Source organism: Canis lupus, chromosome 23 (genome assembly GCF_048164855.1).
Source record: "Canis lupus baileyi chromosome 23, mCanLup2.hap1, whole genome shotgun sequence".
NCBI lineage: Eukaryota > Metazoa > Chordata > Mammalia > Carnivora > Canidae > Canis > Canis lupus.
The window spans coordinates 28,142,140-28,169,225 of NC_132860.1; the positions used below are offsets into that span (position 1 = coordinate 28,142,140).

Below are 27,086 nucleotides of genomic sequence, written 5' to 3' on the forward strand. Positions count from 1 at the left end.
GAGAGAGAGAGAGAGAAAGGCAGAGACAAAGGCAGAGGGAGAAGCAGGCTCTAAGCGGGGAGCCCGATGTGGGACTCGATCCCGGGACCCCAGGATCATGCCCTGGGCTGAAGGCAGGTGCTAAACCGCTGAGCCACCCAGGGATCCCCTCCCCCATCACCTTCTTATAGACCCCTCTACTGCCTCTGGCCATCTTCCCACTAGACTTTAAATCCATGGCAAGCAGGGACAACATTTTGTTCACCTTTATAGTTGCAGTGCTCAGTACAGTGCCTGGCCTGTAGGGGAGGCTCAATAAATACTTGGTGAATGTTTGAGTATGTTAGGTCTTGTGCCTGTGGGTAGGTTAAACTGGAGTTTTGTCAGAATTGATTGTCAAACTTGCAACATAGGAGGGAGAGCTCTGGGAGCTGTAGAGGAATTGACTGGCTGGTAGCTGTTTTATAGACTAGATTCCATAGGATTAAGATAGGATTTAGGGAGTCTAGTGACCACAGTGATAAGGCTTATATGTTATAAAGTTGCTTTTACTCTTCTAATACATTAACAATAGCTTATGGTGATACTTTCTATAGAGTCTATAAAAGAAAAATCTGTTTCCCACTGAGTAATAATTAAGCCTTAATTAAGTAGAAATTAACCACATTATTTTGTTTTCTAATGTCCAAGTACTTTAATCCTGAGTCTGTGGTTCCGAATGGGGCACATCAAAAAACACCTAAGGTGTTTATTTTAAGGTGTGTTTGAGGAGATAGAGGCAAAGACTGACAGATTCAGCAATATTAAATGCATTCCCAGTGAGTGTTGGAGTAAATTAAATATTCAGACTTGTCCCTCTTCCTGAAAATGAACAAATGAAAATACAGATACTTTCAGGAATCAGATACCAAACAGACACACAAGTGTTATGATATTGGAGAAGCAGCTCTAGAATTGATGAAAGGAGGTAAAGCCAGAGAGGTGGGGATGGGAAGCCTCATCTAGGGAGTTGGTAGGGAAGTAGCAGTGTGAGCTCAAGTAAACTCACTTTACCCCCCTCCACCCTGTCTCATCTATGTAAAATGCAGGTTGTTATGCCTACCTACTGCTGGTCAGGGTTTTTTACTGGGTGGTTTTTAAGATTCTTTTGACCTCTAAAATTGAAGCCCCTAGAAGTGGCTTAAAGAGTGGAGAAAATGAGGCCATGGCATGAAAAGAAAGCGGTGAGGGCAATTGGAAAATTCCATAAAAATCTAAGATTTAGACTTAGCACATTGTGTGAAGGGAGTAGTCCAGCAGTAACCATGAGAGAGAGGAGACTGTGAGAGAAAGATGAGGTAGTGAATTACAGGAAGCCCACAAGACTTGGTGATGGCATGTGTGGATGTGTGTGTTGGGGAGGGATAAAGGAATTGATGCAAATCAAGCAGATGAACTCATTGTTAAGAGGACAAATCTTGTTAAAAGTAGTGGAATCTGGTTGAAAAGGGAAGCTAGCTCAAGGAGAAATGATGTGGAACTTAAAGAGAGTGGCAGTTTTCATAGGTGTCAATTTCTCTGCCATACCAGGACAGAAATACCTGATAGTTTTCAGAGGGTGGGATGGTAAGTGGTAGGTAGCATCAGGAGAACTAGCTTTTATCCAGTGCATTCTGTTATTTTTTTTGTTGTTGTTTATTTGTTTGTTTGAAGATTGTATTTATTCATGAGACAGAGAGAGGCAGAGACATAGGCAAAGGGAGAAGTAGGCTCCCTGCAGGGAGCTCCATGCGGGACTTGATCGCAGGACCCCGGGATCATGACCTAAGCCAAAGGCAGATGCTCAACCACTGAGCCACCCAGGCACCCCCATCCTGTCATGTTGAGTGCTTTACATTCCTCATTTAGTTCTCACATGAATCCTACAAATTGTGTAGTACTATTTTCATTTTACAGCTAAAGAACATGCAGTTCAGAGAGGTTAAGTAACTCACCCAAGAGCTTCTCACCTCATTATAGTGACAGAGATGGAACTGGAACTCAGGTCTCTCTTTATTCCAAACCTATTTGCTTTTTCATCAAACCATTGTCAGAACCCTGTGACTAAAGGCTGTGCACTTGGAGCCTGGTCTTGAGATGATCTGCCTTGCAAGGGAAAACTGTCTTCCTTCTGTTTGCTTAATTTATTCCCTGCCTTGTTCTAACAGAGGTAAGTAAGAACCTGTCCAGTTATCCTGCTATCTGAGGGGACTGAAATCCTTTTGCATTATGCTAGTCATTTTAGAATATAGTTGTGTAAACAGTGTTCCTGTTGATCACAAAACAGATACTGGTATGTGTCCAGAATAGGCATATAGGTGGAGACAAAAAATAAATCGGTAGTTGCTTAGGGCCCAAGGAGAAATGGAAGTTTAGGAGTGGTAGCTAAAGGGCATGAGGTTTCTCTATGAGGTGATGGAAATGTTCTGAAATTGTGGTAATGGTTAAGTAACTGTGAATTAAAAACCATTAAACTGTACACTTAAAAAAAGGATACTAGGGTATACAAAGTGGATAACTCAGATCATAAATATATAAAGAAAGGATTATAACAAAGTCTCACCCATTTCTGGGTACATGGTGGCTACAACTGGGCCTAAAGAAGTTGATGGTTTCATTCAAGTATGTGTGTATGTGGTGGTGGTTGGGAGGGCTCATACCCACAGGCGAGGGGCTAAAAGGAGGCTCCTCTCCAGCTTTTAGCTTCTGAGTGGAACTCAGCTCTACCAGACCTGAGAGTTTAATTAAAAAACTAATGTGGTTTGGATATGTGAGAGTGATGATTGAACAGTTGAGAGCATGAGCTATCTAATGTTTTGTATCATGTATTACCATTTGAAAACCCTTTAAGCAGTGTTTTATAAGCATTAAATCTTCTAGTTTTCCAGCTGCATGTTTATACTGGCAGCCCCTCCTTTTCTTTGTTTGTAAGTCAGATTCATTGTGGTTTTGGGTATTTTTAGCCTAACTCTGCATCCCAAAAACCATCTGGTCTCTTGGCAATGGAAATGTTAAGCCAGTTGCCTTTGAGACAATGCTGCTTTCTCTTGTTTATGACTTCATTATGTGTTTAGAAAAGAGCTTCCCTAGATGTGCTGGGTCTGTAAGATCTATAAGATCAATATGCTGTGGTAGAAAGAGCATAGGCCTTAGAATCATAGAGATACATGTTTAAACCTTGGCTTCAGCTGTGTGACCTTGGAGGATCACCTACCTCAGTTCTTTGTCTGTAAAATGCCTATCTCATAGGGTTTCTGTATGTATTAAAGGAGATACAATATATTTAAAACGGCTCAGTGCCTGACAGATATTACATTCCTAATAAATGTTGAAGTTTCCTCTTTTCTTTTTTTTTCTTAAGGGGGAGAGAGGTGTTTCTGTACATATTTTTGTTTGTTTATAAGAAACTTATAAAATATATTCACTATGTGTTAGGGTTCAGGGATACAGAAATGAATGTAGTGAGAGTAGTTACTTCTCTTATTTTTCAGTCAAAATGTTGTTTGAGTTCTTCAAGCTCTAAGAATATTATCCAGTTCACTGGTCTTGACTATCCTCAGCCAGTATTTTGAAGCCTCTTATCTTGACTAATACTACAATCATAATATGTTTATGGCTATGAGATGTTTTTACCATCATGGTTTTTGTGGCTGTCCATATAACAATAAGTGTAAAAAGGAGAGAATATAGTTATATAAAACAAAGCTTTTGTATGCTATTGAAATTAAATTGTTATTAATTTTGAAATAGATTATTTTAAATTAAGGTGTTAATTATAATCCCCATAGCAACCACTAGGAAATAACTAAAACATGTTTAGTAAAGGAATAAGAAGAGAATCAAAATGATATACTGGGAAATATCTAACACAAAAGAAGGCATTAATGGGGAATTGAGGAACAAAAAATGTCTAACACAAAAGAAGACATTAGTGGAGAATTGAGGAACAAAAAAGGTATAGGACATATAAGAAACAAATAGCAAAATGGCAGAAGTTAAGTCCTTCTTTATCGTAATTACATTAAATGTAAGTGACTTAAACTCTCCAATATAAAAGACAGAGATGGGTAAAATGGGTTATTTATTTTTAAAATTTTATTTATTTGGGAGAGAGAGCGAGTGAGAGCAAGCACATAGGCTGGGGGAGAGGCAGAGTGAGAAGGAGAAGCAGATTCCCCACTGAGCAGGGTGGCCAATGCAGGGCTTGATCCCAGTATGACCTGAGCTGAAGGCAGACGCTTAACCAACTGAACCACTCATGCGTCCTAGTAGAATGGATTTTTAAAAAATATTCATATAGGGGCACCTGGGTGGCTCAGTTAAGCATCCAACTCTTGGTTTCAGCTCAGGTCACAATCTCAGAGTTGTGAGATCGAGCCCTATGTCAGGCTCCACAATGAATGTTGGGAGCCTTCTTAGGATTTTCTCTGTCCCTCTGCCCCTCCCTCTCGAGCTCTCTCTCTAAAAAAAAAAAAAAAGAAAGAAAAATAGAAAAGAAAAAAAAATCCAACTATATATGCTGAGACTCCCTTTAGATCCAAAGACAAATGTAGGTTGAAAATGAAAGTATAGAAAAAAATATTCTATGCAAACAGTGACCAAAAGAGAACTGGCCGGAGTAGGTAAACTAATATCAGAAAATGTAGACTTTAGGACAAAAATTACAAAAAACAAGATAAGCATTATAAAATTATTTTAAAAAGCAATCTACTAAGAAGATATAATCATTATATGGGGCACCTGGCTGACTCAGTCAGTAGAGCATGTGATTCTTGATCTCTAGGTCATGAGTTTGAGTTCCATGTTGGGTGTGGAGATTACTTAAAAAAAAAAAGATATAACCATTGTAAACACATGTACACCTAATAATAGATACACAAAATATATGAAGCAAAAACTGACAGAATTGAAGGGAATAGTAGACATTTTAATGATAATAGTTGGAGACTTTAATACCCACTTTCAATAAGGGATATAATATATAGATGAAAGGTATACAAGGATATAGAAGACTTGCACAATACTGTATACCAACTAGACTTACCATATATAAAGCACTCTACCTCACAACAGCAGAACACACATTTTACTGTATGGAATGGAAAATATGGAATATTTTCCAGAATAGACCATATGTTACACCACAAAACAAGTCTCAATAAATTTTAAAAGATTGGAATAATACAGAATATCTTTTTTTGACCAAAACAGAATGAAACTATAAGTCAGTGACAGAAGGAAAATTGGAAAATTCACAAATATGTGGATATTAAACAATACATTAAAGAAACCCTAATGGATCAAAAAAGATATCACAAGAGAAATTAGAAAATACCTTGAGAGGAATGAAAATAAAACCCAACATAGTAAAATTGTTGGAGTGCAGTAAAAGTTGTGCTTAGAGGGAAAAGTATAGCTTTAAAACCCTATATTTAAAATGAAGAAATGTCTCAAATAAATAAGCAGATCTTCATCTGTGGATCCTCCCACCTGACTCACAGGCACTCCCAGCACTTCATATACTTCATTCACACTTCCACCCTGTGGCCTGCTTCCTGTACATATTCCCAGTGGCAATGAGGATGAGTATTGATAGATGGCTAATGAGTGTGTGTAGAAAGCTACCCAGACTCTGGGCAAGGGAGAGACTGCAAATTTGAGCTTCCGTGCCATCCTTGGAAAAAGCAAAATGGTGGCTGTCAGCACTTGACCTGTTATGTTGCAGGATCAAGAGAATTCATACAAGCTTAAGAATTCTGCCACAAGAGGGAGCAAGAAGCAAGGAGCAGGTGTATCCATAGAAGGTCTGAGAAAGCTTCAGAATCCCTACCAAGGCTGATGGAAGATATTTGAGCCTGGAGGATGTGACTGCTCCTTCAAATGTGAAGACAGCAATGCAAAACTTCAAGGAACAAGGGGTGCCTGAGTGGCTGAATTGGTTAGGTGTCTGCCTTCAGCTCAGATTGTGATACTGGGGTCCTGGGATGGAGCTTCATGTAGGGCTCCCTTCTCAGCGAGGAGCTTGCTTTTCCCTCTCCCTCTACTTGCTGCTCCCCCTGTTTTTGTTCTCTGTGTCAAATAAATAAAATCTAAAAAGGAAAAAAAGACTTCAAAGAACATGAAAAATAAAGGAAATAATGACACCATCAAAAGATTGCAATAATTTTTCAGTAATGGATCCTAAAGACATGAAGATCTCTGATATATCCAGTAACGAGTTCAAAACAGCTGTTTTCAGGAAGCTCAGTGAGCTACAAGGAAATACAAAAAGACAATTCAGCTAAATTAGGACAACAGTACAGAAAAAAAAAAAAAGAAGAAGAAGAAGAAGAAGTTTAAGAAGAAGTTTAACAAAGAGAAATCTTAAGGAAGAACCAAACAAAAATTCTCCAGCTGAAGAATACAGTGAATGAAAAGAAAAACCCAGTGGAGAACAACAACAGCAGAATGGATCAAGCAGAAGAAAGGAGATGAGAAACAGTGAAGAAAGCCAGTATCATGGGATACTATCAAAAGAAACCATTTGCGAACTATTAGAATTCTGAAAGAAGAGGAGGAGAGGGAGAAGGCAGTAGAAAGGTTATTTTAAAAAGTAAGAGCTGCTCAAATCTGGGGAGAGGTTTGAGTATCTATATTTGGGAAGCACATAGATCACCAAACAAACTCAAAGATTCTCACGAAATTAGAAAAGAAGAAGTAAAATTGTCTTTGTTTGCAGATGATATGATCTTATATATAGAAAATCCTAAAGACCACAAAAAACTGTTAGAGCTAATGAATTCATTAATGTTGCTGGATCCAAAGTTAGCATACAGAAATCACTTATGTTTCTACAAACTAACAATAGAATATCTGAAAAAAGAAATAAAACAGCCTGAGAACACCTGGGTGGCTCAGTCAGGTAAACGTCTGACACTTGATTTTGGCTCAGGTCATGATCTTAGGGTTCTGAGATGAAGCTCTGTGTCAGGCTTCGTGCTCAGCCGGGAATCTCCCTGAGAATTTTTCTCTGGCTCCTCCCCCTGCTTTCTCTCAAACAAATATTAAATAAAATAGCCCTATTCACCATAGAATCAAAAAAATAAAATACTTGGGAATAAATTTAACCAGGAAGGTGAAAGATCTGTACATTGAAAACTGTAAGATGTTGATGAAAGAAATTAGAGACATAGATAGAGAGCTGTCCCATATTTATGGATCAGAGGAATTAATAATAAAAAAATCCGTCCTACCCCAAACCATCTATATCCATGCAATCCCTATCAATATTCCAATGACCTTTTTCACAGAAATAGAAAAAAAAATCTTAAAATTTGTATGGAACCATGGAAGACCCCAAATAGTCAAAACAATCTTTAGAAAGAACAGCTGAAGGCATCATACTCTCTGACTTCAGACTATATTACAAAGCTATATTAATCAAAACAGTATGATACTGGCATAAAAATAGGCAGAGACCAATGAAATAGAATTGAGAGCCCTGAAATAAACCTGTGCATGTATGGTCAGCTAATAGCAGACAAGAGAGCCAAAAATACTCAGTGGAGAAAGGATAGTCTCCTCAACAAATGATATTGGGAAACCTGCTAATCACATTGAGAAGAATGAAATTGGATGCCTATTTTATACCACTCACATAAACTAACTTGTAATAGATTAAAGACTTAAACATGAGACCTGAAAGTGTAAAACTCCTAGAAGAAAACATAGGGGAAGAGCTCCTTGACATTGGTCTTGGCAATGATTTTTTGGATATGACACTAAAAGCACGAGCAACAAGAGCAAAAAGAAAGAAAGAAAGAAAGAAAGGAAGGAAGGAAGGAAGGAAGGAAGGAAGGAAGGAAGGAAGGAAGGAAGAAAGAAAGAAAGAAAGAAAGAAAGAAAGAAAGAAAGAAAGAAAGAAAGAAAGAAAGAAAATGAAAGAGAAAAAAAGAAAGAAGTGTAGCTACTTCAAACTAAAAGTCTTTATCATGCAAAAGAAATAATCAACAGAATGAAAAGATGGTCTGAGAGATGGGAGAAGATATTTGTCAATCATCTGTCAGATAAGGGGTTAGTATCCAAAATATTTAAGGAACTCATATAATTCAGTAGCAAAACAAAAACAAAAAACCAGACAACAATAACAAACTCAAACAACCCAATTGAAAAAATCAGCAGAGGAACTGACAGACATTTTTCCAAAGAAGATATATAAATGGCCAACAGAAGGACACCTGGGTAGCTCAGCTGGTTGAGCATCTGCCTTTGGCTCAGGTCATGATCCTGGGGTCCTGGGATCAAGCCCTGTGGGGAGCCGCCTTCTTCCCTCCTTCTGCTACTCTGCCAGCTTGTGCGCGCTCTCGCTCTCTCTCTCTCTCTCTCTCTCGTTCTCTGTTGTTCTCTCCCTCTCTCTCTCTCAAATCTTTAAAAAAAAATGGCAATAGGTACATGAAAAGATGCTCAATATCAGTAATCATCAGGAAAATGCAAATCAAAACCACAGAGATATTAGAATGGCTTTCCCCAACCGAATAATAAATAAGTGTTGACAAGGATGGGGAGAAAAGGGAACCCTTATGTACTGCTGGTAGGAAGGTAAACTGGTACAGCCACTATGGAAAACAGTATGGAAGTTCCTCAAAAAATGAAAATAGAGCTACCATATGATTCGGCAATCCCACTTCTGGGCATATATCCAAAGGAACGAAATTAGGATCTCCAAGAGCTATATGCACTACCATATTAATTGCAAGATTATTCACAATAGCTAAGCCATGGAAACACTTGAAATGTCCATCCATGGGTGAGTAGATAAAGAAAATGTGGTGTCTATATACAGACACACACAGTGGAATATTATTCAGCTAGGAGGAAGAAGGAAATCTTTGCCAGTACAGCAACATGGATGGACCTCTAGGACATTATGCTAAGTGAAATAAGAGAGAAAGATGCATACTGTATGATATCATTTATGTGTGTGGAATCTTAAAAAATCCAAACTCATAAATACAGGGTAGAAACGTGGTTGCCAGGGGGATGGAGGAAATGAGGAGATGTTGGTCAAAGGGTGCAGACGTTCAATTGTATGGGATGCCTTGGTGGCTCAGCAGTTGAGCGCCTGCCTTTGACTCAGGGCATGATCCTAGGGCCAGGGATCGAGTCTCACATCAGGCTCCTTGCGGGGAGCCTACTCCCTCTGCCTATGTCTCTGCCTCTCTCTCTCTCTCTCTCTCTTTCTGTCTCTCATGAATAAATAAAATCTTAAAAAAAAACACTTTTCAGTGGTATGTTCTGGGCATCTTATATACAGCACGGTGATTATAGTTAACAATACTATATTATATACTTGAAAATTGCTTTCAAGTATACTTGGAAGTTAAATGAGCTCACCACAAAAAGTAAATGGTAATTATGTGAGGTGATGAAGGTGTTAACCCTACCATAGTAATCATTTCACAATATTTTAAGTGATCAGATCAATATATTGTAGACTTTATATAATATTATATGTCAATTATATCTCATAAAGTTGGGAGATAAAAAGCATCCAGATTGCAAAGGAAGAAGTAAAACTATCTCAATTCACAGATGACATGATATTATTCATGGGAAATCCTAGTAATGTTAGAATTTTGAAAAAACTACTAAAGCTCATAAACTTAGCAAAGTTGCAGGATACAAGATCACCACCTAAATATCAGTTGCATTTCTATACTATTAGCAATGAGCAATCTGAAAATGTAATTAGGACAGCAATTCTATTTACAATAGCATCAAAAAGAATAGGATAGTTATGAATAAATTTAACCAAGGAGGCGCAAGACTTATACACTGAAAACTACAAAACATTGTTGAAATAGTTGAAGACTTAAATGAAGGGAAAGATCTTCTGTGTTCATGGATTAGAAGACTTAACATTGTTAAGCTGGCAATATTCCCCAATGTGTTCTTTAACATTTTAATCTGTCATCCAATTTATTTCTGGGTGGCTTACATCACGGACTGTGTGGGTTCTGAGAATGCAAATGGATTTCAGTAGTATTCTAGGTAAAGTACAAAACAAGCAGATTTGTAAGCAGCTGCCATTATAGGGTGATGTCGAAGTTTCCTGCCTGTTCCAAAATACGTTTCCCACTAGGTAGTACAGCTCTCACATTATTTGCTTGTTCAGTGTTGAATTTTCTTGGTAAAGTTCAGGCATGTGATGCAGGTAGGCCATCACTTTCTCCTATTGATATTTTTTAAAAAGATTTATTTATTTATTTATGGGGGGGGGGGGCAGAGACACAGGCAGAGGGAGAAGCAGGCTCCACGCGGGGAGCCTGACGTGGGACTTGATCCGGGGTCTCCAGGATCAGGCCCTGGACTGAAGGCAGCACTAAACCACTGAGCCACCAGGGCTGCCCTCTCCTATTAATATTATAGCATAGATTAGTTCAGCAGACCAGAGCCATATAGCAAGGTGATGTGGCCTTGAGACATAGGAGTAGAGAGTATTGAATGGGAGGAATAGCACAGAAATGCTGGCATAGAAGCCAGTGTGAGTAGGTAGGACAGGCCTTTAGATGGAGGGAGAGGAGAGGCACCCTGGGATGCATCTTATTTCCTCCTTTGTAAGTTTTCTGAGCTAATCCTGACACTGGCATAGTGAAACTTTAGAAAAGTAAATCTTTTGCTACAAAAGAGTAGGTATGATGTTGTATTTGATTCTAAAGCTAAATAGAGTCATGCATGTAAATAATTTTGGCTTGGGATCATCTGCATCCACCTTGACTTTTTTGGCAAATTCTTATTTGTCCTTCAAAATAGTGTGCCTCAGGGAGGCTTTTCCAACCCTGCTCTGCCTCCATCCCAGGTAATTAATAACTCCCTTTTTTATGCCATGCTATCTCCTAGGCATACTTTTTTTTGTAGTTGTACCATTTCACTGTATTATATTGAATAATTTGTCTGCCCCACTGGACTCTGATTCCTTGAACACCCTAAACTATGCCTCATTTTTCTCAGTATTCCCAGTGCTTAGATGGTGCTACTCAGTGACTAGCATGCAGTAAGTGTATGATAAATGCTTGTTGAATAGAGTTGTAGCACAGGTAAAATAACAGCTGTACACATGTGTAAAAGCATTATTCTCGCTAGATGTGTGTTAGGCACAAATTGGATAGTAGGAAGCAAAAGTGAGTAATAAGATAATCACAAACTCAAAAAAATTCCTACTTACAGTTCCCCTTTGTCACTGGGGTAGGTAACAGCCATCTGCATATAATTCTTACACAGTAAGATTAGTGTTATAATACAGGTACTGTGGGTATTGGATTGGGTTGTAAAGTTATAATGTTGCATGCATAAGACAAAAAAGCCATGTGTTCTTGAAATCTCTGAAGTCACCAGGATTTAGGCCTTTGGAATCTCAAATGTAATGAATTAAGGAAGAGACTGCATTTAATTTTGACTCCCTACATAAAAATTTAGTGCACTGCTATGTATTTTTTAAGTACTTAAATTTTGTTTCATGACTGACTTAGATTGCTTGAGGAGACTTTTGGGCCTATTAAAAGGAAAAGAATTGTTGTTTGTAAAGGTGATTCTAATACTGTATCCACCCTCTTAAAGCAGGTGAATTCTCCCTATCTCTAAGCATGAGCGAAACAGCCATTGGTCTTTTATCTTTTAAGCAGATCTAGTTTGGAAACAAAGGCTTACATCAAATGTCTTCTCTGGAGGGCTCTTTCTCTTTTGACAGGATTTGTTCTTAGAATGTGTTTTGTTAATAAATTAATTCATTTCCTATTGTAACTGCCCAAGGGAATTGTCTTTCTTGGCAGGTGGCTTTGAAAGCACTTCCTTAGTGAGCACATGGGCTAGTTTTCACTAATTGTCTTGTGTTGATTGTATTTATTACTATATGTTTTGTATTTATTTAGGAACCTAAATTCCAAGTTGGAAAGGAGTCAGAGCTGCAATGACACTGCTCAAGACAGAGCGAAGAGCAGACTCAGAGCACCCCCAACCAGCAAAACCAAGGTACACGTTTCTGGAGCTCTCTACTTCCTTCCTGTAGCTTCTTGCACATGGCCATGAAAGAAATTATTCCAGATGAGCAGAGGTAGAATGGGTCCTATGCATAGGAATTATGTTGGAGAATTTTGCAAATAAATGTGAAGGAAGAGAGTTTGAATTAGTAGCCAGAAGAGTAGAATGAGGGCCAGGAGAAGAACTTTTTTGAAAGTTCTAGATGAGTTTTTTTCCTCCTATAGGTTTTCTTTTCTTTGGTTTAGTTATTTATTTTTAATTTAAATTCAATTAATTAACATAGAGTGTATTAGTAGTTTCAGAGGTTGAGCTCAGTGATTCATCAGTCTTATTCCCTCTAGGTTTTCAATTTTATTAGTTGTTCCAAATGTGTAGGAATTTCTGCAAATGGTGTGCATTCTAGGTCAGGGATTTTCCCCATTTCTTAGGCTCACATCACCCTTTATCCCTTTTTTTAGTCTTCCCCTGCTATCCTTCTACCATCATGAAGGAATTATAAAGAAAAAAATATGTATATATGTATGTATATGTAATCTTTCTAACCTCTTTCAGGTCACAGCTATGACCCCAGCCTCCAACCCCATCATTGGTGTCCTCTTGTCCACGCAGAACAACCGCTGCCTCTCAGCCCCTGACTTAACCGTGGAAAAGCGTCTACCCTTCAGCTCCCTCTCATCCTTGGCTTCCCTGCATAAGCCAGAACGCTCCATCAGTCCTGAGAGCAATGACAGCATCTCTGAAGAACTAAACCATTTCAAGCCCATTGTCTGCTCACCATGTACTCCTCCCAAGAGACTCCCTGATGGCCGAGTGCTAAGTCCCCTCATCATCAAATCAACACCCCGCAACCTAAACAGAAGCCTGCAGAAGCAGACTTCTTATGAGGCTAGTCCAAGGATCCTCAAAAAGTGGGAACAGATCTTTCAGGAGCGGCAGATCAAAAAGACCCTTTCGAAAGCCACCCTCACCTCTCTGGCTCCAGAAGCAGGGGAAGACTTAGTAGTCTCTGAAGTTATCCATTCTAGCAAGGAGAAGCCACCTCTGGCCCTACATGCAAGACTGGCCAGTGGTCAAGCACTCTCTGAGTGTGCGGGACCCACCCCCATTGACCTTGATTATTTCCCCTCTGTTAGCCAAACGAAAGCGGAGCAGGGCAGTGATAGTAAAAGGAGCCCCGAGGTCCCATTGGAAACCTGCTGTTCTTCAGGACTCACAGTGGGAGCCAGCGGGACTTCTTTGGAGAGAGAGCAATACCAAGGGCCGGGGCCAACCCCAGATGCCAAGTCAGACAAAACCTGTTCAAGCATGACCACGAACATCTCGGCAGTTAATTCAGCGCTGCCCAAAAATAGTGTTCTGGGTGGGGTCCTCAAAACAAAGAGGCAGCTGAAGGCCACCAATCATTTTGATCCGCCGAACGGCGTACTGGCAGACGGCCTGGGTGAGGAGCCACTTCCTTCCCTGCGCCGGGGCCGGAAAAGACACTGTAAGACCAAGCACTTGGAACAGAATGGCTCCCTTAAGAAACTGCGACAGAGCAGTGGCGAGGTGGGTCTGGCCCCACCTGACCCGGTGCTGCAGGAGACGGAGCAGAAGCGGCAGCAGGAGGAAGAGGACCGGCAGCTGGCTCTGCAGCTGCAGCGCATGTTTGACAACGAGAGGCGGACTGTGAGTCGGCGGAAAGGAAGCGTGGATCAGTATCTCTTACGGTCCAGCAATGTGGCCGGGGCCAAGTAGCACCTACTGAACAGTATTACCTATTTTTAAGAGGTCTGTGGGCCTGATCGTTTATCTCTGAAGAGCTGAGTGTTCTCACTTTGGGTTTCTTCTAATGGCAAAACACTGTCTGCTACGGTTCTGAGAGGTTCCGGGGCCTTTGTAGGCTATATCCAAGGGAACTGTGTCTGCCTCGCTGTGACCGAGGCCGGAAGCACTCCTTACCCCCTGAGTGACCCACCCCTGAGGGCTTCTGGGCCAAATCTGGCGGCACCCACTTGGAATGAGATTCAGGAGCACGATGGCTGGACTTAGAAATGGTAGATGAGAGAGAGAGGATGCCTTCTTAAACTGACAGACCTTCTGACTTCTTTCAACAGGGTGTTATTTTAAATCAGCCTTGCAGATAAAAAGTAGTTCCATCTTCCTCATAGAAGTGGAACGGGGCAGTTCTTTGGCAGATCCAAAAGAGATTATGTCCCCTTTCTCCTTACCCGTGCCACAAGTAAATATACCTGATGAAAGCAATGGAATTCTCTTCTACAAAAGTTAACTTACTTTCCCTCTTTCAAAAGTAACGTTGAATTAACGCTGTCTGGTTGACCACTTTCACCATTGTGGTTCAGTTTGGTCTTCCCAGGAGCGCTAATGTGTAAGCCCCTTTGTAGATGATGGAACTGCAGGGCGAACGTTCAGGTTCTGGCACTGAGTGGCATCGCCCAGACTGACCGTTGGGTCTCCTGACAACAAATCCCATAGATTATCCACACTAACCGGTTGCTGTAATGGACTGCAACCCATGGGCATGCCTAGGGGAGCCTCGGGAAAGCTGGCTGAGCATTTGAATACTGATTGTGCAAAATCCATAGGCAGATATTTGAGATCAGTGGGAACTATCAACAAATACTGTGCAGTATCTGCTCTGCTCCTCACCCCCCCAGTTTACAGCCTTCTGTCTTTTGGGGCTGGGGAGGGCAGACCATCCACTCTATGAGACAGACTACAGTTGAACATTACTGCTCTCTACATGTCCAAGGGTTATCTGCAATGTTGATCTAAAATCCCAAAAATTTGCCCAGAAGTCAGGAAAGAGCAATGCTGAAACTCCATACTATGGAAACAAGGTATCTAGCTGGATGCAGCTGGTAAATTCAGTCCCATGGACCTTTGGGATTTATTTTTCTTAGCAGCTGACACCATGTGTCTTTTGCATCCCTGGTGGTGCTTGGTGCTTCTGCCCATCTGGGCTCATTGAGAATAGGGGTTAAGAGATGATTTTAGGGAGTCTCACATGGGCTGGCATTCCCTGTGCATGTATGAGCTGTTACTATAAAGTCATGTGACGGGCATTTTAACAAAGGTTTTAGAGCTTATGTATCCCAGTGTAAGATGTCCCTCTTGAGGGGCCCCAGCAGGATACTGTATAGATTTTCCAATGATGTTGCCATTGGCAAGAACATTTCTGGAACTTTCCTCAATGTCTAGAGATGGTAGAAATATAGACTCCTAAAATGTTAGAATTGGAAGGGACCTTAAGGACCATTTTTTCCAACCTCCTCTTCTTACTAAGGCAAAAGCCAAGATCCAGAATGGTGACTCACTGATCACTAGGGATCTACTGTATCACCTTCTTTTGGTTCCTCTCAGATTTTCCCCCTCTTCTCTGGGCAAATCTTTAATCTTTTGTGGTTATAGGAGGGAGAATTATAAGTCTAAAACTAGTCAGAAGCTATTTGAAGCCTCTAGGAGTAAAAGTGGGCCAAGAGGGTTCGGAATTACAAATGAGGTGTAGCTGTAAAGCAGTTGGAGCCATTTCCTCCTGCTGCTCATGAACAGTTCCCAGAGAGAACTTCCAGAGATGTCATAAGCATCTTGGTCATCATTGAGATACGTGAACCTCCTCAGTGACTACTTTGGTGGGAGTGTCACTCACTTGAATGTATGTGTTCTGCGTGTCTGTGTGTCTGTGTGCGTGCACACACGCAGATGTATGTTTTAAAAACACGCATCAATCTCATTCCTCAATATTCACACCACTTCAGTTCCAGGCCCTGCCAGCAACACAGGCCTCCACAGACTGCTGGAAGGTTGGTACCCAAGACGGCAGAGCCGGCACTGGTCTGCGTGGAAGGGGAGGGTGACTTACTCAATGCCCTTAGAGAAAGCCTCAGTTACTGCCTTTTGCTAGAGCTCCTCGTTGGTCTTAGTGAACAAGCCCCGGGAGGCTAGTCTGCTCGGGACTAGCAAAGACACTTCTTTTTCCACTTGCCACCTTTTTTCTATGTCTCCAATCATTTGAAAAACATGGTTTCAGTTGGAACTGATTTTTGGTTTTGGAAAAAAGATATTTTTAATAGAAAAAAATATATTTTAAATATTTCCCCAAAGTCATACTTTCATTTTAAGAAATTGTGTTGCAGTAGCAACAAATTTTAGTTTCAGGTGCAGAGTGAAAAGCTCCCTCCTGTTAAGAGGATATTCCAAACGCTGGATCCAGCTTCCTGACTTGCCCCCTTGTACCTACTGTTGTGTCTAGAGTGGCACTGACTCAGCTGAGCAAGAGTAGTCCTTGCTGTGAAGACAAAGCAGTTTAGGTCAAGGAGTGACAGGGCCTAACCTCTAATCTGCTCGGCTTTGGAGGAGGGAAAAAAACCACTAAGGTATTATCTGTACTTTAAGATGCTTCCCTTACTTAACTAAAACCTGAACACTTTCTCCTCCTGAAAAATGTCTGTGTCCTGTTGCTTGCTTGTTTGTGAAGTTTCTCACAAATGGAGTGGTTGACATGAATTATTTGAAGAAAGAGAAAGAGGAAAACAGAGTGATGGGGAGAGTTTGTGAGTGAGAACAAGAGAGACATTATTTCACAAACATTTCTCACGAATCATTGGAATCTGATTCACCATACAAATTCCCCATGTCCTATCAGCTCTGCTCCCTGTGTATATGCATTCTGTGCTTTCTCATTAAAGGGGGAGTTAGGAGAGGTTGGAGGATGAAGGTCATTCTGATGAGAAATCCAAGAAATGCGGTGCCCTGAGAGTGGGGAAGACCTTTGGGAACATATTTGTGACCTGTTGATTGTATCTGCTGGAAGAAGTCATCTGGGCTTGTTGGGTTGGTGTCAAATCAGGGGATTAAGCACCCAGCCCTTGGACCCTTTCATATAATTGCCTCTTTTTAAAAGATTAGTTTATTTTGGCTGAAGCTTCCCAGGAAAACTTTGTAAGTGGCTTCTATTATTTTTTTAATTTTTCAAATTTATTTAGATTTTGCCTGGAGGAAGAATTGATGATGAATGCCTTCTGGTTTTCTTGGGGTTTTTTCTTTTTTGTTTTTGCTCATTTTCCCTAAAAGAACAATGTCCTTAAGAGATTAAAGCTGCTTAATTAATTGTTGTCTGGTTACAAACTGACAAGCTAAGATGAGAAGCTGCCACTGTGCTTGACTGGTGGAGCTGATGACTGAAGGCTGTGCTGTTCGCCCTTTCTGTTCCATTTGACACACGTTCCTGAGCTTTGAACTTGTGCCAACCCTGTACTGGGTCATGGAGATACAGGATGGAAAGGACAGTCCCTGCTCTCGTGGAGCTCAGTACTCTAATGGAATGTGTTTGAATGTCTATGTGGCTGGAGTTTGTTCGCGGTCATGTGGAAGACCGCTTCTTCATCTAAGAGGATCCATTTAAGATACTCTCCAGCATCCAGCAGGCTGCCTCGAACATTTTAGACAACCTCCCACCCCCACCCTGCCATCAGTATTTCTGAATTTGATTGGAACACTGCTTTCCATTTCCTAAGTAATTTTACCAGAGGAGAATGAATTTTCCCTTCCAGTGACACAGGACAATAATTTCTCTTCAGGAACTGCTTTTACTTAATGTAAAAGCCAGGAAATGAGGCAGGTGTGGATCATTGACATGGTCCGAGGAGGCCCACGTCCCAACTTTCTAACCTCCTCACCTCTTTCCCATCCAGACCTCTCACCACAACGGGCAGCAACTTTGGATTCCTTTTTCCTGCTTGGCTTTTCATTGAGATGGAAAGCCAGCAGGAGAGGAAGGAAAGAAAAATTGAAGGCTGGATTATAATCATAAAATGCTATAGCTGGAAAGGGCATGGAAATCATTCAGATCAAACTCACCCACCTGCTGCCCCATTTTTCTAAGAAATAAGGAAATTGAGGTCCAATGCCCTATTTTATACTGTGGTTTTCTAGGATCTAAAGAAATAGTCTGTTTAAATTACACAATTTGCTAATGAGGACACCCAAATGATTTAGGCGGCTTTTTGTTTTAATAGCTTTTTCTCCCCAATTTGTTGTTAGAATTAAAATATACCTATATCCTCCGAACACACACCCAGATAGGGAAAACCCCGTTATGTGACATGAATATGGTATCTTGGGAAGTGATATATTTTGATTGGAATAGTCATCATTTTAACCACCAATGGTTAAAACCCAGCCAGCCCTTCATTTTTCTTTGAAAATCAAGAACTCCTTAGGGACTTAAATCTTTCTCAGCTAGCCTTTTCTCCATCATCCCACAGAATGGTCTTTTGACCTGATTTTTATAAATTCTTGTCAATCAAGTGACAAAGCAGGTATTTGGAGGGGGGGGGGCGGGTAGGGGAGATTCTAGGAAAAGCTGCTGAATAGCTTTTCCTCCAAAGATACAGAAAATGCATCTTTACACATGATTGTTATCCACTGTAGCTTTCAGAAGACTGTTCTACAGAGAAAAGAGACATAAGCAGAGGTCACGACCAGTTTAGAAATTGGTTAAATTGAAGAAAAAGTGCCAAGACTGAGTGTGCACATTGTTCTATGTATTATCAGTATTTTTATTCTTCCTAAGAAAAATATTTACATACTTCGCTTTGTGAGTAAATGCTTCCTTAATGTCTTGTTAATATGTGTGGCAGGCTCCCTGTCTACCTGTACCTGGTGTCTACATCAGCTAGTTGGACAAAGCCACGCTGAGGCTGGGCTTACTCATCTTCTGTCCCTCTCATTTGCAGTGAAACAGGCAATGCACTCCTCAGAGGTCAGGCTGGTAACTTTTGGGTCCTGGGTCTGGAGGGTAGACAGAGTCTCCCTGATAGCCCTGCCCACCCTCCAGCTATGCCTCCAGTGGGAACAGGGGCCCTCCGTCAGTGGGTCCAGCCCTTGGCCTGCAGCAGAACACAATTCCGAAGGAGACAATGGAGAACTAGGCCAGGGAAAAAATTATCTTAAATGCCACCTATTTGATTTGATTTTTGTTGTTTCCCGATATGCTGTTTACTCTCAATGTGTACAAATACAGTTGTCCTTAAGGTCTTTGCTCTTCCCACCTAGAAACAGAAAATGGGGTGTATATTGGTTTTCAGCCTGCTGTCCACATTAGAATGGAGAAGGGGCCTGGCCCTGGTGCACTGCCACTGCTGGCTGCTGCCTCCAGCTCATCAGAAAGAGCATCTTGACAAAGACAGACTCAGAACAGGGCATGCCCTCTTCTGTCAACAAAGAAATGGCACACAATCAAATGGGATGATGTGTTGTTTATTTAAACCGTACCAAAGTACATTCTTCAGTGTCTGTTTGCCTGCCTGAGGAGAGGCCCAAGTTGAGAATACAGTAAGGCAAACTCATGAAAGTGAGTATTGTTTCTAGTCAAAATCTTAACTTCTAGAGCACAATCACAGGTAAACTGGGGCTAAGCTTAGACTAGGTGTGTCTGATTTTTGGTGCTGTCTTTGGGAGTTGCGCCACATTGAAATGTCTTGCTTTTACATTCAAAATGGTGGGAGAAATTAAGAGGCAAAATGGGATTCCCTGGTGTGTTGTGTCTGGGGTCTGCTATTCCCAATTTATAACCCAATTCTATTCAACTGTTCTTACTCCTAATGAGGGCACGAGAGAGAGAGAGAGTAAAGAACAAACGTACAGGATGACATTGTCTGAGGCCACACTCAGAACGTCTGATTTTAAAAATACTGGCTTTGAAAGCACCGCTCAGGAATTCATCAAAATCCCCTTGGTGTCATCCATTTCTCATCACAGAACAAATGTTTCCCAATTTGAAGGACTGATGTAAGACATGCCATACGTGCTAAACCACTACTTACGGGGCCTTGAAATCTGGCTCAAGACTTTTCCAATAGAGGGTCTTTAAAATGACTCGCCAGAAATAAGGCAGCTGCTTGGAGGTCTAAGAACGAATGTGATGGTCCCTTGGCCCCTAAAGTATTGGACTCATGGACTCCCTGATAGCCCAGTGTGGTGAAGGGGGAGCCCTCCTTTATAGATGGGAAACTCTGGCCCGAACACAGCCTGGAAGTTGGGTCCTCTAACTCCAAAGCCACTGATTGCTTGCTTTTCCTGTTGCCCTGGCTCAGTCACCTCAAGATGGTGCCATCCTCCCACTCTGGGCTTGGCGAACTCTAAGATTCCAGTTGCTTTTTGGGTTGGATCTCCCTGGCCAGGGAGAGAGACCAGAATCTTCCCGTCTACACCCACCGTCAGCGGTGGCAGTGGCGGCGGGGTGGGGGTGGGGGGCAGTATTCTACAGCAGCCAGGATTGTGAGACACAGTTTGTATCTAGATCAGTTCTCAGTGCCCTCTCCTTGGCCATATCCAGCTCCCAGGCAGTTACTGGCATCTTGGAGAAGTGCCTAGGAAAGCAGGATGGCCCTACCTGGTTCTGAGCATTAATGGAGAAATTACTTCTGGTCTGCTCTTGTTAGAAGCTTGGAGAAGGCTCAGAAGAGTGTGGCAGCCAGCTTCCCATCTACTTACGGAGAAGGAAGGGGGCACTGGGTGAAAGCAGCCCAGGGGGTCAGAGCATCTAGTGGCAGATGTGCTGGGGAGAGTAACTGTGCTGGCAGCAGGGAAGGTAGATGCCACCCAAAAGGTTTCCCTGATTCGTTATGAATTCATGTTCATTTGACAATTCTAGTCAGAGGTTTTACTCCTTGAGATGAGGACCAGTTAGTATTTCTTCAAAAAAGGATAAAATTCAGGAAACCAAGTGACTGAAATTTGCTCGCTCAAGAGCCCTCAAAGTATGTTTTTAACACCTGAAGGAGCCAGAGATTGAAAACCCCACTGGTGCTGTGGGTAAGGTTAAATGGCCTGCCCTTTATCATATAGCAAAATGAGGGTTAAACATCAAATCCTGGCAACTCCAGAGGTAGAAAAGAATGGACACCATTGATAAACAATTGTATGGCTTCCAGAGATGCAGCAGGCCACCTGCACGGGAGGATGGGTGAGTAGACCGTGGGATACCCTCACATACTTACAACAGGCACTAGGAGGGGCAACTAATTTATTCAGATGGTATCCCGTGTAGAATAACGGAGAAAGTTTAAGAGTATTTGGTCTGGATAGATGGAGCCTCTTCAGGATGTTCTCACGTTGGAACAAACAGCAGCTCCAAGAGCACCGAGGCACTTAGGCAGATAGCTTTGCCAGTGGCTAGAACCGCCCAATAGCTTTACCAATAAGGGAAGGCACAGTCTTTGGACGGGAATGAGTTCCCCATCACTAGGGGTGCAGGCAGGAGCTGAAGTATCTTTTAGGGGCACTGCAAGAGGCTTCGGGTCTTGAGGCTGGGCTAGGACGTTCCCAGGAGACTTTCAAGCCAGAGAGCCTATGGTTGGTAACCGTTTGTAGCTGAAAGGTGCAATCCAGTTCTCTGGGACTGGGACCGAGCACGGCTTACAGGGTCACCGTCGGGGTGGTTCTCCTTCCTAATGTTATGGCCAAGGGCGTTTGGGGCCCCAAGAGATCCAAGGTGGTGAGTCAGCAACATGCTGCATTGTGAGTGCCACTTTGGGCGACCCTGTAGCTCGTGTATCTGTCCAGGTGCCCGTGTCAACAAGCATGACAAAACTGACTTTGCAACTAGCTCTGCATATGTGATTATGTTGTGTGACTTGTGTGAATGCAGATGTATGCGTCTGGCATGACCACAGCTGGTCCCATGTGTGAGACTGTGTGGCCAAGTAGGAGAGCGAGCAGGTATTTCTGTGCCCTAACAGTTTCACGCTCACAGCAGACATGCCACCGTGCTTGTCAGATCTGTGGCTGCAGGACAAGATTCTAGCTCAAGGATCACCTTAATAGCAACTTAAGTTGTAGGAGTTTGTGCCTTGCCGAGGATCCTTAATCCCTGTGCCACTGATTCCTGGTACCCCCCGGGAGAGTAGCCTTGGGAGCAAAGGTCGCCTGGGAGACTAGTGACACCCAGTGTCCACCCCCAAATGCAAATCTCTGGAGTTCAGTCCCCATGGCCTCCTCTAGATCCATCTCTGGAGCAGGTGCTGACTGTTGGACACTCACAAAAAGGGGCAACCCCACAGGCTGCCTTGACCAGAACCAGTTTACCTGTGAGCCCAGGCTGACCTCGCATAGCCCCAGGATCCATTTTAGAGCTACCGTGTTTGCAGTACGGGACCTCAGCTGGTGTCCTGGAATAGAGGACCTTAGGAAACTCCATGCAAGCCCTCCCCTCAGCCTGTCCCAACTCTGTGGCCATGGCCATCTGCTAAGGGAATTCCAGTCCTCTCTTCTCCCTCCTCTCCGTTTGCCCTCATTGTAGAAAAAGCTGTCCAACCAAAAACAAAAGCCCCTTTTCTGGAGGCATTAGTTTTGCCTCCTACCCCCGCAACATGTGCACTTTGTTGGCCATGGATGGTTTGTTCATCCTCTGAGCCTTAGAGTCTGCTGCTTTTCTGTTGCATCAACCCCCTTGTCTTCCACCCCAGTGCTCGTCACAGCTGGTGGACAGGTGTGACTCAGGCAGGTTTCCTGAAGGATGTGCACATCAGCCAGGATCTTTCTCTAGCCCAATCCACAAGGAAGGCTACCTTGCTCTATGCACCCGCTCTTTATTGCTGCCGGGCCAGGTGCTGGGTCCTGCCCAGGCTGGGGAGGGGAGGTCCTGACCAGTGCCCCCTCTCTGCAGCCAGCAAGCAAGGCCAAGCCAAGGTCTGAGGCCTGTACCTGGCCACCCAACCCCAAGGTGCGGTCCGGGGCTCGGAGCCTGCAAAGGGCAGAGGGCACAGGCAGTGTGCATGGCCCTGTGCGCAGCCCTTAGCCTTTCGAGTCACTAGCCGTGGGCTCCTGGCAGAACTCATCCATGAATTGGAGGAAGCGGCTGAACCTAGGCTGGCCCTCACGCAGTGCCGGGCGGCCTGGGGGCGGCGCCGCGGCCCTGAACATGGTTCGCAGTGAGCAGTGCACCAGTTGCCGGTAGCGGGCCCGAAACTCCTTCAGCAGCCTCTTGGCCTCCAGGTATTGCTTCTGGTTCATCAGTCGCTGCTCAGTCCGCTGGCGCAGGACAGCTCCTGGAGGGGGCGAAGCCTGAGGGGTGCCACACTCACTCTGGGTGCCCCCTAGCCCAAGACATTGGGGACTGAGTTGGGAGGCACCCCCTCCATGCCAGAAAGTGGGATGGAGTGAAAGGAGGATGCTACAGGGCTGGAGGCCATCCTCCCCAGCTTTGTGGCATTAGGAAGCCAGTGGGTCCCCTCCTGGCTTAGGCCTTAATTCTGGTCCATACTGTCTTGTGTGACTCTAGGCAACTCCCTGCCTCACTCCATGCCTCAGCCTGTCTGCACAAGAGGAAGAGCCGGGGCAGATGCCAAGGGCCCTTCCCGCCCTGACATGCCTGTGCCCTCTGCCTCCCAGTTAGCAGATGAGTAAACTACTCTGTGTCCGGTAGGTTCTGGACAGAGGCTGGGGGCAGGCAATGCTGTACCTAGAGGAGCCTCAGTAATGTTCCGGGGATCCCGCATGCGAATGAGGATGTCATCCAGCAGCTGGGCTCGAGTCTTCCGAGGTGGGGGAACAGGGATCCTCTGGGCCTGAGGCAAGGTAAGAGGAGCCTGTCACTCCAGTCCAGTGCTCAGCCTCTCTTGGCCTCACCACCTCATCCAGACTCAGCAACAAGCAGGAGAACCCATGGGGGCACTGGGAAAGCACAGCCCTCAGAAGGTCCTGAGGTGACAGCCACATCTCTACCTGGGGGATCCTGAGGACCCACCTGAACACTCAACAAGGTGGGGCTGGCCCATTTACCCGTTTCTCCTTGGGAACATAGTGTTTCTGAAGCTTATCCAGCCTGGGCTTGGAAGAGCGGCACAGCAGGGGGTACTTGAGCATGTGCTGCAGCGCCTGTGTGTTCTTCTGGATTCCTATGGCAAAAAGGCAAGGCTTGGGGCAAGGTACCTGTCCTCCATCTACTGGATGCCTCCCTCAATTTTTCCCTTCCCTGGTCTCACAGTAGCCCTGGGTGAAAGGATTTGAGAGGCCCCAGAGGAACACGCTACGCTGCTCCATCTTTCCCTGATCTGCTGCAGGGCCCGAACCTCCATCGTTCATCCAGTGAATACTTGTCCCCTATGTGCACAGATCCTAATGGACCAGTAGCACTGGAAAGGGGAGAGGGACTGACCCCAACGTAACCCCATTTAACAGCCATTTAACAACCCATTTAACAGTGGGTTACACTGTAGGGACTGACATCTGAGAGCGCAGCTGAGTGCCAGGCCCTTTGAAGCACAAATAGCATTAACACATCAGTCTAAAACAAGGGGCTCAAAGAGCGCTCTCTTGCCTCAAACCACATAGAGAGGATTTGGGATGTTCCATCTGGGGCTCAGTTGGGCTGGGAAGGAGCTTAAAAATCTGGCCAGTCTAGGTGTCTGCTCATCAAACCCTTTCTGGAGACACTTTTCCAACCAGAGCAGCTGGGCCTAGACTTGCAGGAATCTCAAAACAGCTGTGGCTCCTCCAAATCCAATGAAGGCCCAGGCCAGGAGTCCTGATATGTGAGGCTCCCAACCAGGACAGCTTCAGGAGCCCTTTGACAAGACATTCATGCAGAGGGCAGCATTCCAGACTGGAAATGAGGCATGCCACCAGCTTTAGCTTTGCCCTGACTTGCTCTGGGCTGTGGACTGAGGGCCCCCGCCTTGGAGCCATTCTCCTCACATACCCTTTGGCTCAATAAATGCTGGATCAGGCTTGGCTGTCAGCAGCTCCTCGTAGCCATGGTACTTGCTGGAGAGGGAGGCAGTTGGGAGCTTCCTCCAAGCCCTCTTTACCTCTCTGGGAGCTGTATGGGGTGGTCTTTGCCCTTCCTTCTTCATGGCTGAATCATCCCTCGGGAGGATGGAGGGAGGCAGCTCGTTCACCTGTGCCCAAAAGAAAAGCATCTAAGCATCAGCCCTGTGTGTACCTATGCCGGGCCCGGTTAAGGGCAAGAACCAAGACTGAGGTAAGAGGAGGCAGACATGAAAGCAGACAATGATCATGCACTTTGGTAAGCACCACAGAAGGGAGCACAAAGGTTCTGGGTGAGCCCACCGGAAGCCTGAACCCTGCCTGTGGGACCAGGAAGCTTCCTGGAGGAAGTGAGGCCTTAACCTGCCTGAAGTCTTGAAGAAGCAGGATAGCCATCTCCATGTGGGGAAGGGGAGAGGGATGGGCTATGAGTGATGGGGAGAGAGAACTGCCACAGACCAGGAATAGCAGGGGCCGAAACACACATAAGAACCAGCAAGGTGGATTTGGGAGAACTCCGAGTTGGTATCGTTGAGGTATATGGTGAAAAGATGGGCGACTGGAGCAATAGGCAGGCCTCAGATCAGTAAGGACTTTTAAAAGCCAACCTGAGGGTGTTTGCTTTGTTTTTGTTTGTATTTTCTTTATCCTCACTGTGATGGCAAGCCACAGAGGAGTTTTAAGGGGTGAGTGAACACTGTCTGAACTCACACTTTTAGCCTACCCTAATGGTTTTTTTTTTTTAATTTTTATTTATTTATGATAGTCACACAGAGAGAGAGAGAGAGAGGCAGAGAGAGAGGCAGAGGGAGAAGCAGGCTCCATGCCCCGGGAGCCCGACGTGGGATTCGATCCCGGGTCTCCAGGATCGCGCCCTGGGCTGAAGGCAGGCGCTAACCGCTGCGCCACCCAGGGATCCCTACCCTCATGGTTTTTAAAGAAACATATCTATGAGACCTGAATTTCATGTAGGGATATTGTTTATACCCTTCATTAAAGCTTGTGGTTAAGAAGAAATAAAAAATCTGAACAGACCTGGAACAAGTAGAGACTAAATTGGTAATTTCAACAATTGTCACAAAGAAAAGCCAAGAACCAGATGGCTTTACTAATGAATTCTTCTAAACACTTAAAGAAGAATTAACACTAATCCTTCACCAATTCTCCCAAAAATTAGGAGAGCTCATTCTCTTCCTTAATCTTACAGCTCATTCTCTGAATTATTACCCTGAAACCAAAAGTAAGGAAAGACATCACAGAAGGACAATACAGACCAATATCCCTATGAACATAAACACAAAAATCCTAAAAAATATACTAGCAAACCAAACTGACAACATATAAAAAGGATTATATACCATGATCAAGTGGGACTTATCCCAGGTATAGACAAGTTTGGTTAAACATCTGGAAATCAATGAGTATGATACACCATTCTGATAGATAAAGGACAAAAAAAAATCACATGATCACTCAATGGACACAGAAACTATATTTGGCAAAATCTAACACCACTTCGTGATTTAAAAAAAATTCAACAAACTAGGAATAGAAAGAAACTTCCTCAACCTGACAAAGGACATTTATGAAAAACCCACAACTAACATCAGAATTAATGGTGAAAGACTGAAAGCTTCCCCACGAAGATGAGGAACAAGATGTATCTGCTCTTGCTGCTTCTATTCCAGATTGTGCTGGAGTCACAGCCCCGGCAAGTTGGCAAGGGTAAAAAAGCTTTTTCCATCATGGTGACTCACAGTTGATTGTATTCCTTTGGCTCCCAGGAAGCTCACACTTGCATTTTGGCAATACACCTCTGTTACGAGAGCAGCAGTGCATGATGAGTGGGTTACAGTGATGGAGACCTTATTTACTCTCCTGTCCACATTTTCCTTTCATCCAACTTTCCCAAACTCATTTTTATTTATATCTTTTCAAGCTTGTTTTTAAATATTTACTTAGACTCTGCTTTGTTCTAAAAGTTTCTGATACAGTTCATAAAGATAGTTTTACACCATATAAATGTGTATGTCACCAGAAGTCATCTTTAAAAAAGGGATGGAGGGCAGCCCCGGTGGCGCAGCGGTTTGGCGCCGCCTGCAGCCCAGGGTATGATCCTGGAGACCTGGGATCGAGTCCCACATCGGGCTCCCTGTGTGGAGCCTGCTTCTCCCTCTGCCTGTGTCTCTGCCTCTCTCTGTGTGTCTATGAATAAATAAAGTCTTTTAAAAAAATAAATAAAAAATAAAAAAGGGATGGAGTCCAACATAAATGTATGCATGGACATTTTGGAAAGCTCTGGA

General features: G+C 43.5%; 2 protein-coding genes across 6 annotated transcripts in view; one reads left to right on the forward strand and one right to left on the reverse strand.

Moving 5' to 3' along the window:
- The window catches only part of RNF169 (ring finger protein 169), an 81,719-nt gene extending 62,463 nt beyond the window's left edge, over positions 1 to 19,256 (forward strand). The window contains exons 5-6 of the mRNA XM_072794630.1: positions 11,904 to 12,003; positions 12,565 to 19,256. Coding sequence (XP_072650731.1) covers positions 11,904 to 12,003; positions 12,565 to 13,749 — 1,285 coding nt within the window. The 3' untranslated portion in view covers positions 13,750 to 19,256. The remainder of the gene's footprint in view (positions 1 to 11,903; positions 12,004 to 12,564) is intronic.
- The window catches only part of XRRA1 (X-ray radiation resistance associated 1), a 63,997-nt gene continuing 56,167 nt past the window's right edge, over positions 19,257 to 27,086 (reverse strand). For 4 of the 5 annotated variants that reach the window (XM_072794627.1, XM_072794626.1, XM_072794625.1 and 1 more), the window contains 4 exons: positions 24,716 to 24,914; positions 23,797 to 23,912; positions 23,477 to 23,582; positions 19,257 to 23,063 (listed from right to left, as the gene is read on the reverse strand). In XM_072794627.1, coding sequence (XP_072650728.1) covers positions 22,810 to 23,063; positions 23,477 to 23,582; positions 23,797 to 23,912; positions 24,716 to 24,914 — 675 coding nt within the window. In that variant the 3' untranslated portion in view covers positions 19,257 to 22,809. Of the gene's footprint in view, positions 23,080 to 23,476; positions 23,583 to 23,796; positions 23,913 to 24,715; positions 24,915 to 27,086 lie in introns of all 5 variants that reach the window. The other variant, XM_072794628.1, reaches the window with a different exon arrangement.